The sequence below is a fragment of the Vicia villosa genome, linkage group LG2, assembly GCF_029867415.1.
Source record: "Vicia villosa cultivar HV-30 ecotype Madison, WI linkage group LG2, Vvil1.0, whole genome shotgun sequence".
NCBI lineage: Eukaryota > Viridiplantae > Streptophyta > Magnoliopsida > Fabales > Fabaceae > Vicia > Vicia villosa.
This window is the reverse complement of record NC_081181.1, coordinates 212597994-212615976: the sequence shown is the minus strand read 5'-3', so window position 1 is coordinate 212615976 and position 17983 is coordinate 212597994. Positions and strand designations below refer to the sequence as shown.

The following is a 17983-nucleotide window of genomic DNA, read 5'->3' as shown; positions in this document are numbered from 1 at the left end:
GTAGAACCTGGCTATATCATTACTCGCGTTGTAGAGTATCGTGTTGATAACGTGTTATAAAACTAACCAAAAACAATATAGAGATGAAGAAGAGAAAGTAAGAGAGAAAGTGTTATTCTATTATCTTCTTCAAGAAGTATCATTTACATTGCAAAGTGAACCTTATTTATAGGACATTAGGAAGGTGAAAAATCATAACCTTACTATACCACTTAATAGGGAATATGAAGATGAAAGATTAGAATACATATGGATATCCACAATAATATTTATTCATAACAATATTAAAATATTAAATTTTATAAAAAGTATTTTCTTTATTTAGTAGTTTGAGTTTGTTATGAATGGGTACTTCATAAATTTAATAATGAATATATTAAAATAGATGGTAAATAATTTCTTTCGACTTATATAGAGTCTCTTGGATTAGAATCTAGCTAACAGCACTGGATTAGAATCTAACTATAGTATTTAAAAATATTAACTTTTTTAAGAGAGATTTATTCTCTATTGAAATCTTTCTTAATTCAAGAAATTAGTCTATGTGATTTATAAAAGAAAAGAATACACTATCCTTAAAACTTGGTTTAATTTAAATGTGAAAAGGTCTAGTATATAAAAAGTGTGTGGATGTAGTTCCCCACCATAAGAAGCAATCTTTAACAGAAGAAACATTCACCATTCTCTTTCTGGATCTCACCAAACTCACTATCATCATTCATCACTATCTCATATATCTGACACACACTTCACTTTTCACCACATCTTTCTTTCCAAATACCCTCCAACCCCAACATGACAAATTAACAACAACAACCCTTTCCCTTTTCATCATTCTATTTCATTTATTTTCTCACAAACAAAACATCCTTTGTCTCCTCCTAACTTGTCTCTCCAATTTTTGTCCTCTCTCCAAAACCTTACATCTTCTTCCTGTTTGTTTCTCCTTGGAAACCGTGTAACGACAATGAATGAGTATGCTTCATCTTCTTCTCTGGTTTTGGATAGAGAAAGAGGAGAGCTTGTGGAAGCATCTGTCAAACTGGAACGCAAAGGTGTTTCACCTGAGAGAAGTATTGAAGCTTTGAAGAATCATAGTGAAGCTGAGAGGAGAAGAAGAGCAAGAATTAATTCTCATCTTGATACCCTTCGTACTGTTATTCCAGGTGCTAATAAGGTTAGTTAGTTAGTTAGTTCTACTTTATTTAGTGCTAGTTTGGATCATGTCCAGAACAAGTTTTGTCACATGAATTATGTAGAGTTTGGTAAGTAGATAATGGTCCTATAACGGAAATCTGATAGCATGTAGTTGTCCATCGGATTTTGAACCAAACACTAATATTAATATCAAGGGTCGTCTTAAGTTTTCGGAGGCTCTGAGTAGGTTAACTAATATCAAGGGCCGTCTTAAGTTTTCAGAGTCTCTGTGTAGGTTAACGGCTAAAGTGTAACAAATCAAATAAAGTCCTGTTTTGTCATAGTTTAACTATGACAAATATTTTATTAGGTCCTTTATATGTCAAATTTTGAGCCCTGGGCGCTAACCTGTCTTGCACGTCTTCAGAGACGGCATACGGCTATGCTGATATCATTTTAGAATTTAGGTTGAGGCCAGTTATGTTAACATATGTTTTACAAATGTAGTAGCAGAAACAAAATGTTATACTTTACTAAATTTTTCTATGTACTTTTTGAACTTAGTTGGACAAAGCATCTTTACTAGCTGAAGTCATTACACATTTGAAAGAGCTAAAAACAAATGCAGCACAAGCAAGTGAAGGATTGATGATTCCAAAAGACAATGATGAGATAAGAGTTGAATCACAAGAAGGTGGATTAAATGGTTTCCCTTATTCAATTAGAGCATCACTATGTTGTGAATACAAACCAGGTTTACTGTCTGATATAAGACAAGCACTTGATGAACTTCATCTTATGATAATAAGGGCAGAGATTGCAACTTTAGGAGGTCGAATGAAGAATGTATTTGTCATAATTAGTTGCAAAGAACAGAATTTCGAAGATGCTGAGTATCGACAGTTTCTCGCTGGATCGGTTCATCAAGCTCTTAGATCTGTTCTTGATAGATTTTCTGTTTCACAAGATATCTTAGAAACTAGAAAGAGGAGGAGGATTTCTATATTCAGTTCTTCATCTTTAGGAGATTTCTTATAAAACTTGTTTTTTTTGGTATATTCATTCACATGTGATGTGAATCTTGGGTTGTACATGTGTTGGGAAGTTTTGTAGATAGCTAGGTTGATACCTGATTTAAGGATGTTTTAATCTTTTGACCAAACACACAATGAATGAAACTTGTTCTATGACATTGTACTTTGTTTAGAGAGAAATTTATGCTGACATAACTTCTCTTCTTTTGAGTATTAATAGGTCAATGTATTATTTAGTGAACATGTGAGAAAAATATGATTGTAAAGCAAGCAAAACATTGTAAGCAGCACATTTTGAATTATCTGTCTTGACATATACTTGTGATTATTTTTTTGGATTTGAATTCTCTTGTCTGCTTTCTCTCCTATTCTTTTCTACTTTCCCATCAGTTAGGATAACTAGTTTAGCCTTTAGTTAAACATAAATTGTTAATGTGGAAGTTGACATTTCCAAATTGATAATATCCTCTTCACAAATGATAGTTTTTGTATCAATTATAGGAGAGTGAATAGTATCAATTATAGGAGATTGTGTAGATTCTTTTCCTTAACCATAACTTTGATAATCTCTTCCATTATTTTGTTATAAATAAATTACATGTCAGTCGAAATCGGTAAATATACTCTTATTAGATATACAAATTCCTCTCAATTGATAGGAAGTCAGGTGAGTATGAATACATTCAAACACGAGTTAACTAAATTTATCACACTTGCCAAGATTTTAGACTCAATCAAAATACAATAGAACTAGACAGTTATGCATTATTATTATGTTCCAGGTTGACAGTGTCATTAACCAAAGATGTTATACGAAGAAAGTTGTACACATAAGGGTAGATTCAACGAAACACGCTGAAAATGGAAGATATTGAGTTGAACATCGGGTACTACAACCACACACAAAGGGGAAGATATTGAGTTGAACATCGGGTACTACGACCACACACAAAGGGGACTTATGCATTATACACGCGTAAATAGCCAAGCAAGATTAAACTTAGTAAGCCACCACGATCTTAGCAACAAAAGTAATGTTTGCTTATAAATATTGGACTCTGTAATCATTTAAAAATCAAGTAAATCAAGCAATTTTGTATAATTTTATCTCTTTCACTTTACTTTGTTTTTATGCATTTTGTAGTTTAGTAGCCCTACTTCCCTCACATGTTGTATTTGACGCTCTTTGAAATAACTTAGAAACTCACAGTTGAGGGACACAATTCCTCCTCCTCAATGCAATTGTTTGAAGAAAGGATAATTTACTATTAAGGGCTATTAGAGTATTAGTCGATCCCTAGGCTAACTTTCAAGTTCGAAAATATATTCAAGACATTAAGGCCAAAACCACTAAAAAATCTCATTCACCAGATCAATATTATGTTTGGCATATGCACATGCGATTTAAAAAGAACCTTAGCATCATGGAAAGCCATCACCATCATACAGAAGGAGGTTAGACCAACAATGACCTATTAGACCTCCACAAAATGTGAGAATGCCAACATGTGTCGCTCATCCCATTGTTCTTAGAGGTGCATTGATTAATCGACTAAAGGAACCATTGGTAATGACAATGTCTTTTATTATAAAACAATTAGGCGTGGTGATACATGATATCATGTATCATTTCTCTCAACAAATTGTTGACATTTTAAGAGTCAAGTCTACCATACAAGGAGTTCAAAGGAGTCGAGTTCAAACAATATTGCTACTTGTCCTACCTAGACCAAGACATGAATAAAGTCTACCTATTATCTTAATGAGTTATATGTTAAAATCATAACAGGTCCTAATTAGTTCACCTACAAACTCAATCCAATGAAAATGAGCCCAATTTTGTTATTAAGCCCATAATGTAAAGATATTTGTGGCAAAAGTAATTTCTGGACATCAACTTTAGAAAGTAAAATACCATTACCTGTTGCTAGCAAGAAGGTTCTAGGATCTGGAGATCAGACATAGACATGTCTTAGAAAACACCTGATCTAGACAGGAAATCAAAGCAGGGTTGCTTAACAACAAAACATATATATTTTATATTGACATTAGTTGGCCCAGACAGTTGTGATTGGAACTGTGGGACGAAAGCCTTCTAAAACCCTAATAAAACTCCTATATAAGAGGATACTTACGAAAAATCATGGCACATACTCTTGAAAGCCTAAAAATGTTATCCATTTCCTGATTCGTTCTTTGAATCAGATGTAAGAATGTTTTGCAAGTACCACCCCCTTCATTCCTCAAAATCGTGAAAGAGCTCTCAAGGACAAAGCTTTATTGGACCTTGCCATCTTATCGATTTCTAAATCGCTGTTGGGATAATTTGGTTTGGATAAGATCATTGGCGATGCCTGTGGGAATCACTATATACAATATTCTTTTTCCTTTCATGATAAGATGACCCTTTCCGGTGGCACTGGTGATCCAAGTGGCCAAGAAACATGAACCTTTGCAAAAGGTGATACATCACAAGTCTCGAGTATAAGCGCTTGCATTCCAGACAAGTGGACATTTAGCCAATGGGAATACGTACCCACCATGGCAGGAAGCGACATATCACGTCCCCTCGGATGGGAATATCTACCATTAAACAAAATAATAACCACCTTCGAAATCTTATCATCGACAATTTCAACATGTCTCTTGATGATAATTGTTGTCTCCTATCACAAGTAAGCACACTCCTCAAAACCCCAAATTTGTGTGTATAGACGGGTCTGTCGGAGCAGGAGCGATGATATTTGTCTCAACAGGAGGAGTAACCTTCATATCATTAGTACGAGGCGCCTCAGCATCCGTATGCGGAGTATGCGCCTCAATAAATATCTCCGGAGTAACCTATATAGTAGCTCTTGCATCTGTCTCTGAAGGATATGACATCTTTGTTGTATGAGGAACATCTGTCTCTGCCACCATCTACACGTCATCCTGAACCGATGGAGATGGTGCATGAACTTAAATTGGGTCATCCTCATCATCTCTCATCCATCCAAAAGAAGATCTAGATCCTCTATGTTAGATAGTGCGGGTGCACGAAATTGAGCTTGATCGGCCAACCGTCTCTTGTGAGAACTGGTTGGTGCGACTATCCCTGCCCTGAAATACAAGTCCTCTACATCACCTCCTCTCTCTCGAGCTCTCGCATCAACTCTATCACATTGTCGACCAGCAATCGCACCATCTGTACCTCTAGTCTTCATAGAAAACAAAACAAATATTTATAACCTAGTGGATTTTTCAAAAATTCAGGAACTTATGAACTTTTTCATAATTTTTAAAATATGCGGTAACGAAGTAGACTTATTTAGATTTTCTAAAAAATACGATAAAAATGCAAAAATATTTCCATATTTTTCAAAAGATCTGGTAAAAATGCATACCTTTTTCAGGATTTTATGAAATGTTCGGTTGAACGTATGCATTTTTACCAGATATTTTGAAAATTCCAGAAATATTTATGCATTTTTACCACATTTTTCAAAAAATCCAGAAAAATGTATGCATTTTTACCGAATCTTTTGAAAAATCCGGTTGAACGTATGATTTTTCTACCGGTCTTTTCAAAATATCCAGAAAAACTATGCAATTTTACCGAATCTTTTGAAATATTTGATAAAAAAGCATGAAAAATCAAGAAAAACTTAAAAAATACGATAAAAAATTATACTCACTTGTCAACAACAGCAAATATCCTGTAGTGTCTCTAAATTATCCGAAAAATTACAAAGTTTTTGTAAAACGTCGAACTTCTCCGATACTTTTTATGAAAGGAAATATAAAACTGTAGAGAGCTGATATGATAAAAACATAGGGGGCGTGGGGGTGTCAAGTATAATTTGAGAGGTGGCAGAAAGAAATCTCAAGAGAAATGAATAATTTGATCGCAAGCTCTAGTTTTCTAGAGAGGCTAGGCGTATGGGTCATTCAAGCCCATTTAAACTTTCTTTTCATACCCAATACATTACTAGTCTCTCATACTTATAATTAAATAAATTTTATAATACTTTTACACACACCAAATTTACACTTAAAATAAAATAAACAAATAGAGTGTTACAATACTAATCGCCAATAAAGAGCTATCACTAAATAAAAATTTATTCAAACACTACTATATTAATAAAATATTGTAAATCCTTGAATTTATCTTTAAATGGGACTCTTACTAGTGGACGGACTCTTACTAGTGGACGGTAGAATTTGGTACCTTGGATTAATCGATCGCAAGACTGGATATCAAGTTTTCAAAATATAAATAAATAGATATTCTTGAATAATTAGCAAAGTAATAAATATTAAAAATAAGTTGTTAACTAATTAATTAAATAGAATAAATAAAATTTATATAATAAAATTGTAATTGATTAAATAAAAACTTCAAATTTACAATGTTTAAAAATAGAATACATAAAAATTAAATTATAATAATTTAATTAAAAAAATTCTGTAATTTTCTTAAATTTTATACAAATAAAATAAATTAATGAATAAGTAATACATATATATAAAATATTCCTAAAACAAATATTTATAAAGTATATAAAATATTGGGGTGTTACATCACCTTATTCCTCCAAGACCATAAGAACCTCCTAGGAAGGTGAGGGAAGAACAAGATGTGTATGGGGAGATGATGCACTTGAGGGCATAAAATGCCTTTTGGATCTTCATTATAGTGTTGGAGGAGTTCAAGTGCTCATGTGGGGGTATCTTGCCACTATATTCTTCTATTGCTTGAAGTCAAAATCTTCTTGGTAATAGTTGTTAATTTATCTTGTCATTGAAGAGGAGATGAATGATGTTTTAATTTTCTATTTTTTGTCTCGGCGTGCTCAATGATGAGATTTTGCTCCTCGACTTTTAGCTAAATATGTTGCCTTGAGGGTCATTTACTTGAGGGTACAACTTTAGAGGATTCTATTATTTTCAATCAACTTTACCTTTTCCTTTAGTTGTCTGATTTGTGCTTCAATTACGCCATTTGTGTTGTCAAACATGTGTTCACATCTTTTGAGGCGTCACATCTTTTGAATCTTTTCCTTATCGTTCCTTCTTATCAAATGAAAACAGTGAGGGTAGGACCCCACTCCCCATCATCTGGTCTTCGAGGTGAAAAATCTCCACGTATAAGTTTGTTGTTTTGGGAATTGTGGTTTTCATAGATTATTTGCCTTTTGAGCATTTTGATGAAGCATTGCTTCTCGTTACTACTATGTCATTTGATCTTTAAGACCTAAGAATCTTCAAATGGATCCAACAATGGACACTAATGCTCATATATTAATTTTTCAGACATGTCATTTGAGCTAGTGATGTGAGATTTGATCCATTGGTCGTATAACTTCGATCTCCTCTTCTACTTTTAACTCCATTGATCCTCTAGATTCGAGGGGAGAAAGAAGTACATGCCAAAGATACTTATTTATTTATTTATGGTAAACAACGTGCTAACAAATATCAAACGAGTGAATTGTTATCCTTCGAAAATGAGATCCCTATCTATAGAGTGACTAAACTCTGATACACTATATGCCATTGTTATCCTTGTCGAGATGATCTTAAGGATCATTGGTGGATAAATGTGGATATGTTGGTGTAATAGACTCCAAAATAGTGGTGGTATGACCCATCAATATGAATGTGCTCTATGTAATTCGAAATAGAGCGCTATTATTTCACAGCTTCTAAATACTAATTTAAAAGAGTGTCAGTTCACATGAATGTCACAAGATATGTGAGACAACGCAATCCCATATAATATTATCATCAAATATTATCAAGATAAGTAGCTAAAAAAACAACTTTAGACTATAATTTATGACAAAATTTAGATTAAAATGCCTAGCCCCAATACCATTAGAACTTCCATCATATGAAATCCCAAATTTTGTTGAGCATATTCCCCTTATTTCTCTATTATTTATAGGCTATAACATTTTTGTTTTGTTGTTATTTTTTAGGTAGGGTTGTTTGACTAACTTGAAACCAAAGCAATCACTATCCATCAGTTCCAATCCATGAACCGAACCCTCCATTTCAGACCGTTAGATCTCACACGTATTCAAATCAGACGGTCATCATTCTTTTGACGCAGAACCGCTTCGGTGCAACTTCATCTCCTTCCCGAGTAAGAATCGAAGCACACCGAACCTTCCTTCCAAACTCCTTCTCACTTCTCCCAAAATTCACCAAACCCTAATCTCCGAAATTTCTTCCCCAAATTCACACCTCCTGAAGACCCAGATCGTTTTCTTCTTCCTTCAATCCACTTCCATCGAATTCGTAATCCTCTTTTGTTTCCGAATCATGAAGAAGGATGAGATCAAACCCGACATTGAGAAAATTGGGAAAGAAAGTGAAGATGTCGAACCCATAGAAATCGTTCTCTTTCAAGTGCCCGAGTGTTACGTCTACATAGTAAGTGTTGATGGGTTTGTTTCAAAATTTGATTTTGATTCATTTGTTTTTGTGAATGGTATATGATAGGAAAGTTGAATGGATATATATATATATATTCAAAATTTGATTTTGATATAAATTCGATTGACAACGGTAATGCTGAATTTACTGTTAGTGATGAGATGAGGCTTGGAATTCGAAAATTTTGTAATGTTAAGCTAATGGATTTCTACTGTTTATGCAGATACCTCCAAGAATGAGTGCAGCTTCTTACAGGTTTCATATCAATTGCAAATTATAGCTTATGATCTATTGTGATTGAGATCTTTTTAGTTCATAGTAGCATAATGTTGAAATTAGTAATGTACTCTACCCTGATAAAGAAGCAGTAGTTTTCACTTTTCAGTGTTCGCCGTGGAAGTTTCTTCGGTTTAATCATAAATGCGTTCGCGATACTTTGATTTTCAACTTTTTCCATTTTTTGGACTTGATTAATCTTTATCTGGATGTTTCTGCTAAGTATGTAATTGCTCAGCATTTATATATGTGAAGTTCGTTTCAGGGCTGATGAATGGGATGTTAACAAATGGACATGGGAAGGGATTTTGAAAGTTGTTAGCAAGGGAGAAGAATGTATCATAAAACTAGAAGATAAGAACACAGGTAAAATATCACAATAAATCTGCTCTAATTAGATTATACAGTTAATTGTTTTTTTTTTTTTTACTTAAATGAAATATATGTAACTAGGTGAATTATATGCTCGGGCATTTTTAAGAAATGGGGAGCCGCATCCTGTGGAAGCTGTTATTGATAGCAGCAGGTGGTTTTCCATAACTGTTGATAGAATTTTTCGGTTGTTATTATCCCTTTCTGTACTTTTCGATGCTAAAATAGTTATCCTTATCTTCTGCAGGTATTTTGTTCTTCGCATAGAAGAGAACATAGGTGAGAAGTTTTATCTAGTTACCGCCCAGTACCCACTTTCAATCATATATATCAGATTAATGTGATGTTTCGTTATTCAAGTAATATTTGAATTTTGAGATCGAAATAGGAAACCCTAGTTTTTAGTCCTTCTGAATGTGTGAACAGAAATTTCAGAAAGACACATAGAAATATCAATGTCATTACTTGTTTGAGTTGAGAGTCTCGAGACTAATATAGGATACCTAGTTTTCAGTCCTACTGAAAATGTGAACGAACAAGTTGTTTTAGCAATCATAGATATTCCTAACATCATAATCTTTATGCTTTTGATCAAATTGTGTCAAAATCGCAATCATACTCTCCTAATTTGTCTATATTGAGATAATCTACTGTAATACAAGAGAAATTGATTATTTGTTTCTTTAATGCTAAGTAGCTTTAGTTTTATTATCATGCGGCATTAGCATTACTTCTTTTTAGCGAAAGGAAGTTTGGACATTTTAAGTTGGAAAGAGTGTTGTGTTTTACTCCCATATTATCAAATAATATTTGTCATTTTTCTGCCTCTATTTCTTTTTACTAATGAAATTTGGTCTTAATTATTGGAAAATTTTGCAGGTGGTCGCCTTCGGCATGCTTTTATAGGCATAGGATTCCGAGAAAGAACAGAAGCCTATGACTTCCAAGCTGCCTTGCACGATCATATGAAGTATCCTTCCATCTAGCATATTTTGAATTTGCAAAGTTTTACTCTCATTATCGGCCAAATTCGGCTTGTTTTTCTTACTCCCCGAGTTTTTCCTAAATTGTTTTGAAGATACCTGAACAAAAAGAAAACTGCAGAAGAGATGGAACAACATTACCAGCATAGTTCCTCAGTTGATTACAGTTTGAAAGAAGGAGAGACTCTTGTGCTTCAAATAAAAAACAATGTATGCAAATCTTCATTTTCTGTTATGCACGTAGTTTTTTTTTTCCAGCGTCATGATCTCTATACTATCCTATTTATTGTATGCAGAGAAGTGGCGGCAATGTGAAGTCCAAGTTTTTTGAGCTGAGTCAAAACAACTCCTCCGAAGAGAAGAGTGAGAAAAAAGAATCTGTACCTTGTATTAAGTTACCACCACCTCCTCCATCACCAGGTTCCCCTGTTGTTACTCCGGAGAAGTCTCCGACAGACTCACCTACAGAATTGAGACTTGAGAAACCCGCTGAAGTCGAGACCTTTAAAACCGTTAAAGAAGAAACAGAACATGAAAATCCTGCTGAAAATCAAAGCACTCAGGAAGTAGTAGATGATGATTTTGGCGATTTTCAAGCAGCTGGTTAAGTACATATCCAGTATGCAGTTTAAATTTGCAATGATTAGGAAACATGGAAAATTATCTCATTACTGGTTAATATCTGGTATATCACAGATTGCTGATTCAGTTTGGAGATTCAACTATATCATAGCCTATGGTATATCATTAAGAATCAACCTATATGTTTGTTTAGCCGGTTGGTGATTATCTTAGTTGCATTACAGGCTAGTAATATGAGATTTTTTCCTCTCACATGAATCGCTTTATTTAAGTTTTATGCTTTTACATTTCTCATAGTTGGCATGTCTCAATAGTTATTTGGTACTGATCAAGGGTTCATAGCTTTGTTGATATCATGAATGCTGTTATGCTCAATGAAAACCAGATTCAGTGTTTATGACCTTGTTTATATGTTCCCTAGTATGTTTCAAGTTGGATCCTCAGCAGTTCGGCCTCTAGAACCGTTAAATATAGAGACATGAAGTTTCAATTTCAACGATTGTAGAGACCATTTCACCGTGGCTAGAATTAACGATTCTAGAGACAATTTCACCGTGGGGTGGCCGAAGAGGATCTAAATTTCCTTTCAGTACTCAATTTTTTAGGGTTTGTGTCTTTGTGAGCATTCTCAAATCTAGGTTGGTATTGCTTGAACTTCAACTTTAATCAAATTCTCTAATCAATGTAATTAAATAGACGACGGGGTCAGGTTGATGTGCATAAGGTATATTGATAGGCCCACCAGAATTAAGAAGAAACCCATATGGCAGCAGAATTATATTATGAATTAAATAATTATATTTTCAGTAGTAATCCTTATATTTCCTTCAAGTGGGCTTAGGCAGATTGTATTTTAGGCCCACATAGTAATCTCTTGTATTTATAGAGCTGGTGTCTCTATTATTGGCAAGCTGAATGAAAATCATCTTTATTTTACGTCTCAATTTTATTGTCTTTTTCTTTGAGCAAAACCCTAGTTTATGGTAGTAGCAAAAACCCCTCTTATCATTGGTGCTTTCATCTCCCTTCTCAATGCCTCCCAAACCCAATAATCCCACTCCCAAAGACATCGAAGATACCCTCCATGCCACAAATCAACGCATTGACAACCTCATTTCTACCCATGAAAACCTTGAATCCTCCATGGAAGCTAATAACCAAGCTGTATCCTTACAGCTAGGGCAGATCCACACGAACCACACTACCTTGGAATCCACCATGAACAGCAATTTTGCTGCTCTTACAGCATTAATGACACAGCAATTTGCAGCAATCAATGCTGCTGCTATACCTACGTCAAACCCTACCTCTACGCCTAGACCCACACCTAATTTCACCACCAACCCTACATCTACACCTAGATCTACCCCCCCTTTCAACAGCCAGATCTGTTTTGGGAAACCCCAATATGCATTTAACGTCATCTTCCCCACAAATTCATTCCACACTTATCTCCACACAACTTTATTCCCCACCACCACCCCCAAATCCCACCTTTACACGTCCCATACCCTCCATCCACACATCTAATACTGCATTTTACCCTTATTCCTCAAGTTTTACCAATCCTTTTCCTCATAATTACACACAACCACCTCCATTTTTAACTCAGCCTCAAACCTTCCTCCATACTTCCCTTCCACCGCATACAGCCGTCACACAACCTCCCTCAAATGCTACCTATCCGTACAGCAACCCTACCCCTCACACCGGTCAATCCCCATTTTACCCCCCACCAAATTCGGGTTTTAGACACCCAAAAATTGAGTTAAATTACTTTGATGGTGCTGATGCTTTAGAGTGGCTTTTTCAGGCTGAGCAATTCTTTGCCTTCTATAGCATACCTTATGAAAATCGCTTACCCATGGCCGCTTTCTATATGAAAGGAGAGGCACTTGGATGGTACAAATGGATGTTTCAAAGCAATGAACTTTCTACATGGGATGCTTTTTCAAGGGCCTTGGAGCTGCGTTTCGGACCTTCTACGTACGAAAACCATCAAGCCCAATTGTTTAAGCTTAGACAACATGGGTCAGTTACGGAATATCAAGCCAACTTTGAAAAATTAGGAAATCGAGTGGTTGGTTTACCACCAGAGGCTATATTAAATTGCTTTATTTCTGGGTTAATTCCGGAAATACGCAATGAACTAGCAGTGCAGCGACCTCACTCTATCACTCATGCAATTGGCTTAGCAAAACTTATTGAGGCTAAGCTAAAAGACTCCAAACCCAAGTTCAAAAGCCCAAGTTACTCAAACCCTACTTCTTCCACCTACCCAAAACAGCCCTACATCCAATCACCTACAGCATCCGTTCCTAAACCTACTACGATGCCTCAACCAACTACTAACCAATCGGGTCGTTTTCCTATTCGACGGATTACTCCTACACAACAAGCTGAACGAAGAGCCCAAGGACTATGTTTCAACTGTGACGAAAAGTTCATTCCAGGGCATAGATGTGCCAATGGGAAATTCTTGTTACTCATGATTGATGATGACACCCCTACTACTGGCCACGAAGATATTCCTGAATTCACTCAACCCTTGGATGTTGCATCAGAAAACTTAGAATTAGCTGAAACTTATTTCCAACTTTCCCCCCAGGCTGTAAGTGGGCTATTTTCACCAAAAACTTTAAAATTCAAAGGCTTAATAGATGGGTTAGTGGTGACTGTCCTAATCGACACGGGAAGCACTCATAACATTCTCCAACCAAGGATTGCAACCCACCTCAAAATACCAAATACACCTATTCCTAACTTTTCTGTCATGGTGGGAAATGGCTCCAAGTTGCAATGTTCAGGCTTGTGTTCAAAGGTACCTATAACACTCCAAGATCATTTGTTTCTCATACCTTTTTACCTAATTCCAATTGAAGGCGCTGATGTAGTATTGGGAATGGAATGGCTGCGTACACTCGGTCCAATTGTTGCGGATTTCTCCATTCCTGAAATCTCGTTCAATTATGAAAATAAAAATCTTACTATTCAAGGTGATACTAACCAAGGACCAACCCCCTCAACCTTCACCCAATTTTGTCATCTTTTGCATACTGATGCTGTTGCCTCCATGCACTTGTTAATTTATCAACCTACCAAGGATCCTAACACCACTAACCTTAATTCTTCGCCCCATATCCAACCCAGCCAGAACCCACCAGAAATTGATGCCCTCATTACATCCTATCCAACTGTTTTTCAGACCCCCCACGGTTTACCTCCTAGCCGCCCACACGATCACCACATTCCTCTTAACCCCAACACCTCCCCAATCAATGTTCGCCCCTATCGCTACCCTCACTCCCAAAAGGAGGCTATGACTACGCTAATTCATGAGATGCTATCCGAAGGCATTATCAAGCCCAGCACTAGCCCTTTCTCTTCACCTGTCCTTTTAGTCCGAAAAAAAGATGGTTCGTGGCGATTTTGTGTTGACTATCGCGCATTGAATGCTGCAACAATCCGTGACCGATTTCCCATCCCAACAGTTGATGAACTCTTTGATGAGTTGGGTTCTGCTACTTTGTTTACAAAGATTGACCTACGGCCAGGCTACCATCAAATTAGGGTTGTGCCCGAGGATACTCATAAGACGGCATTTAGAACCTTTGATGGGCACTATGAGTTTTTGGTGATGCCCTTCGGGTTAACTAATGCTCCTAGTACCTTTCAATCCGCAATGAATGACCTCTTAAGACCTTATTTGAGACGGTTCGTTTTAGTTTTCTTTGATGATATTTTAATTTACAGCAATTCTTATTCTGATCATTTACTCCACCTAACTTTGATTTTAGATTTACTTGCTTCAAATAAGTTTGTTGCAAAACTTTCTAAGTGTGTTTTTGCAGTTCCTAAGGTTGATTATCTAGGTCATGTTATTTCTTCAAGTGGTGTTACCCCTGATCCTGACAAAATTCAAGCAATTTTAGATTGGCCAGCGCCACGATCTCTCACGCAACTCAGGGGATTTTTGGGCCTCACAGGTTTTTACAGACGTTTTGTCCGCCACTACGCCACACTCGCCGCTCCTCTCACCGATTTATTACGTTCTACTAGATTTACATGGAATACAGAAGCTGAAAATGCTTTTACAAATTTAAAGAGAATCATGACGGCAACCCCGGTGCTAGCTCTTCCGGACTTCAACACGACCTTTGTTGTAGAAACCGATGCATCCGCGGTTGCCATTGGTGCTGTACTTTCACAATCGGGCCACCCTTTAGCATTCTTCAGCAAGAAGATGTGTCAACGACTTCAGGCCTCTTCGGTGTATGTGCGCGAAATGTATGCAATATCTGAGGCAGTTAAGAAATGGCGTCAGTACCTTGTGGGAAGACATTTTCATATTTTTACAGATCAAAAGAGTCTCAGAATCTGTTAGTACAAACCATCCAAACCCCAGAACAACAAAAATGGGCGGCCAAACTTCAAGGATTCAGTTTTGAGATTTTTTACAAACCTGGTAAAAACAACTGTGTAGCTGATGCTTTGAGCCGACGCCATACAGAAGAGCAATCCCTCTTGCTGGCAATCTCTTCTACAGTTCCAACCTTCATCTCACGACTCCAGCAGTACTACGCTAACAATATACAAGGAACAGATCTCATTAACAAATACCAAACAGACGAGAAGATGAAATCAGTTTTTCAATTCAGACAAGGACTGCTTTATTTTAAGGATCGAATTTTCTTACCCGATGATCTAGATTTCAGAGCAGCTATCCTTAAGGAATATCACAGCACACCATCCGCAGGGCATTCTGGGGTGAAACCAACTATGTCACGCATTTCAGCTACTTTTTCATGGCCAGGACTTCACAGGGATGTCAAGAACTATGTGCGATGCTGTCAATCTTGCCAACAAAACAAGTACCTGCCAACAAAAAAACAAGGCCTGTTACAACCTCTTGAAATACCAAATCAAGTGTGGGAAGATTTGTCAATGGACTTTATTACTCATCTTCCTAAGTCTTTCGGCCACACCGTCATCTGGGTTGTCTGTGACAGACTTTCGAAATTCACACACTTCATTGCTCTGCCTCCTAAGTTCTCTGCGGTTGACCTTGCAAGACGCTTCTCTGTTGAGATATGTAGACTTCATGGCATTCCAAAGACGATAGTATCGGACAGAGATCCACTCTTCTTGAGCACCTTCTGGAAAGAACTCTTCCGCGTGCAGGGAACAACCCTGAAATACAGTACCGCTTATCATCCTGAGACAGACGGCCAAACTGAAGTAGTTAACAGATGTTTAGAAACCTACCTGCGGTGTTTCACAAGCGATAATCCGCGGCAATGGTTTAAATTTCTTCACTTAGCCGAGTTTTGGCATAATTCCTGCTTACACTCTTCGATCAGAATGACGCCGTTCGAAGCTCTCTATGGCCGCCCTCCACCATCAGTTAAGGATTATGTTCAAGGTTTCTCAACAGTTCCTTCGATTGATGCGACCCTACAACAGAGACAGAGTATCCTTAACAAACTAAAGCTTAATCTTAATCGTAGTCAAAGGATTATGAAAGAACAAGCAAATAAAAAACGCAGGGATTGTACCTTTTCACCGGGTGACCTCGTTTTGCTGCGTTTGCAACCGTACAGACAAACCTCAGTACAACGAAGAACATCTCAGAAGCTCTCAAAGAGGTTTTATGGTCCCTTTCCAGTGCTGCGCAAGATCGGCCCTGTTGCTTACGAGTTGAAGCTACCATCCTCCTCTAAGATCCACCCCGTTTTCCATGTGTCTCAGTTGCGGTTCTTCCATCAACATGGCTCACAAATTACTTCTGTGCCTTTACCAGAGAATATTGGCGAAGAAGATGTTGAGGATACAGAGGAACTGGGTTTGGATCCCGGCGATGCAAGAGTTCAAGGGATGAACATGGAAGAAAATAGTGGTTTGGAAACAAGAACGGAAGAGGGAGTCACTCCAAAGGAAAATGAGGTTCAAGACTTTTCTGAAGCAAGAGTTTTATCTAATACATCAAACTCTTTAACTAAGCCTTTAAAGTACAACCCACGCGTGCCTTGTCCAAATCCTCTTAACCAGATTCATCCAGATCCTTCCAACCCACCCCCACCATCAGATTTGCCGCCCATTAAATCCGGACCGTCCAATTCCCTTGGATCCTTGTCCAAGACCCTTTCTCACGCAAACGTGGCCCCACCCTATTCTCTTTCACCGTTTCCCAAACAGACACACCCATGTGCATCCAGCTGTATTCCACCTTTTCCATTAATTGCTACACTGCCCAAGAATTTATCCCAACCACTCTCTTCTGCTTCCCCTCGCACGCTCCCACTTTTCCCTCCGTCGGATCCCCAACGTCTTAATCCTTTGTCCTCTCCATCCGACACGCGTCTTCCCTTTTCAAATCCCACACCACAGCTGGATCCCATTATCCAAAACTCCTCTTTGACTACTAGCCCCATTTCCCTTACCAAAAGTTTCCCCAGACCAAATTCCGCTGGGCCTTCCATTGGGCCGGATTTGCCTCTCAATTTGTCTAACCTTGAGGACAAGGTTCTCCCTGGGATGGATAGTAGTGATAGGCCCACCAGAATTAAGAAGAAACCCATATGGCAGCAGAATTATATTATGAATTAAATAATTATATTTTCAGTAGTAATCCTTATATTTCCTTCAAGTGGGCTTAGGCAGATTGTATTTTAGGCCCACATAGTAATCTCTTGTATTTATAGAGCTGGTGTCTCTATTATTGGCAAGCTGAATGAAAATCATCTTTATTTTACGTCTCAATTTTATTGTCTTTTTCTTTGAGCAAAACCCTAGTTTATGGTAGTAGCAAAAACCCCTCTTATCATATATCCTTATGCACGGTGCATAAGTCTCGTACGAATAATATTTAAATTGTTCCGAGTAACATTTTAGTTAGAAACGAGTAATAATATCATAATTCATGAATAATATATGCATTATTTGTACACATCTATTAATTATGAATAATTATTAATTGTGATTAATGAGTACACTATTCTGAGTAATATTTACACCATTATGAGTAATATCGAATTTTAACTATTTTGAGTAATATATTCATTGTTCTGAGTAATATTTATACTATTTTGAGTAATCTGTATATTATTTTGAGTAATGAATATAATATTTCGAGTAATATAAATAATATTTGAGTATTTATGCACCATACATAACGAT

At 36.8% G+C, this 17983-nt stretch overlaps 3 protein-coding genes across 3 annotated transcripts; all 3 read left to right on the top strand.

The window, feature by feature from the left end:
- Positions 1-624: 624 nt before the first annotated feature.
- On the top strand, positions 625-2574 carry LOC131653794 (transcription factor bHLH30-like). The gene is made up of 2 exons (XM_058924079.1): positions 625-1177; positions 1702-2574. The coding sequence occupies exons 1-2, from the start codon at positions 968-970 to the stop codon at positions 2173-2175; spliced, it is 684 nt and encodes a 227-aa protein (XP_058780062.1). The 5' UTR covers positions 625-967; the 3' UTR covers positions 2176-2574.
- A 5551-nt stretch (positions 2575-8125) lies between these two features.
- Positions 8126-11059, top strand: LOC131653793 (uncharacterized protein At1g03900-like). The gene is made up of 8 exons (XM_058924078.1): positions 8126-8591; positions 8818-8849; positions 9136-9236; positions 9324-9396; positions 9490-9521; positions 10122-10212; positions 10321-10435; positions 10522-11059. Exons 1-8 carry the CDS (start codon positions 8481-8483, stop codon positions 10831-10833), a joined length of 867 nt encoding a protein of 288 aa, XP_058780061.1. The 5' UTR covers positions 8126-8480; the 3' UTR covers positions 10834-11059.
- A 780-nt stretch (positions 11060-11839) lies between these two features.
- On the top strand, positions 11840-17413 carry LOC131651255 (uncharacterized). The gene is made up of 3 exons (XM_058920928.1): positions 11840-12102; positions 12365-15186; positions 15291-17413. Exons 1-3 carry the CDS (start codon positions 11840-11842, stop codon positions 17411-17413), a joined length of 5208 nt encoding a protein of 1735 aa, XP_058776911.1.
- Positions 17414-17983: the final 570 nt, after the last annotated feature.

Excerpts from the sequence above, each read along its gene's own strand:
- LOC131651255 (XM_058920928.1), top strand. The coding sequence starts at position 11,840 with ATGCCTCCCAAACCCAATAATCCCACTCCCAAAGACATCGAAGATACC. Across the intron at positions 12,103-12,364 it reads AATGCTGCTGCTATACCTAC|TTTTACCAATCCTTTTCCTC; the intron begins GTCAAACCCTAC and ends TTATTCCTCAAG. Across the intron at positions 15,187-15,290 it reads TCAAAAGAGTCTCAGAATCT|CTGATGCTTTGAGCCGACGC; the intron begins GTTAGTACAAAC and ends ACAACTGTGTAG.
- LOC131653793 (XM_058924078.1), top strand. The coding sequence starts at position 8,481 with ATGAAGAAGGATGAGATCAAACCCGACATTGAGAAAATTGGGAAAGAA. Across the intron at positions 10,213-10,320 it reads GCCTTGCACGATCATATGAA|ATACCTGAACAAAAAGAAAA; the intron begins GTATCCTTCCAT and ends ATTGTTTTGAAG. Across the intron at positions 10,436-10,521 it reads TGCTTCAAATAAAAAACAAT|AGAAGTGGCGGCAATGTGAA; the intron begins GTATGCAAATCT and ends TATTGTATGCAG.
- LOC131653794 (XM_058924079.1), top strand. The coding sequence starts at position 968 with ATGAATGAGTATGCTTCATCTTCTTCTCTGGTTTTGGATAGAGAAAGA. Across the intron at positions 1,178-1,701 it reads TTATTCCAGGTGCTAATAAG|TTGGACAAAGCATCTTTACT; the intron begins GTTAGTTAGTTA and ends TTTTGAACTTAG.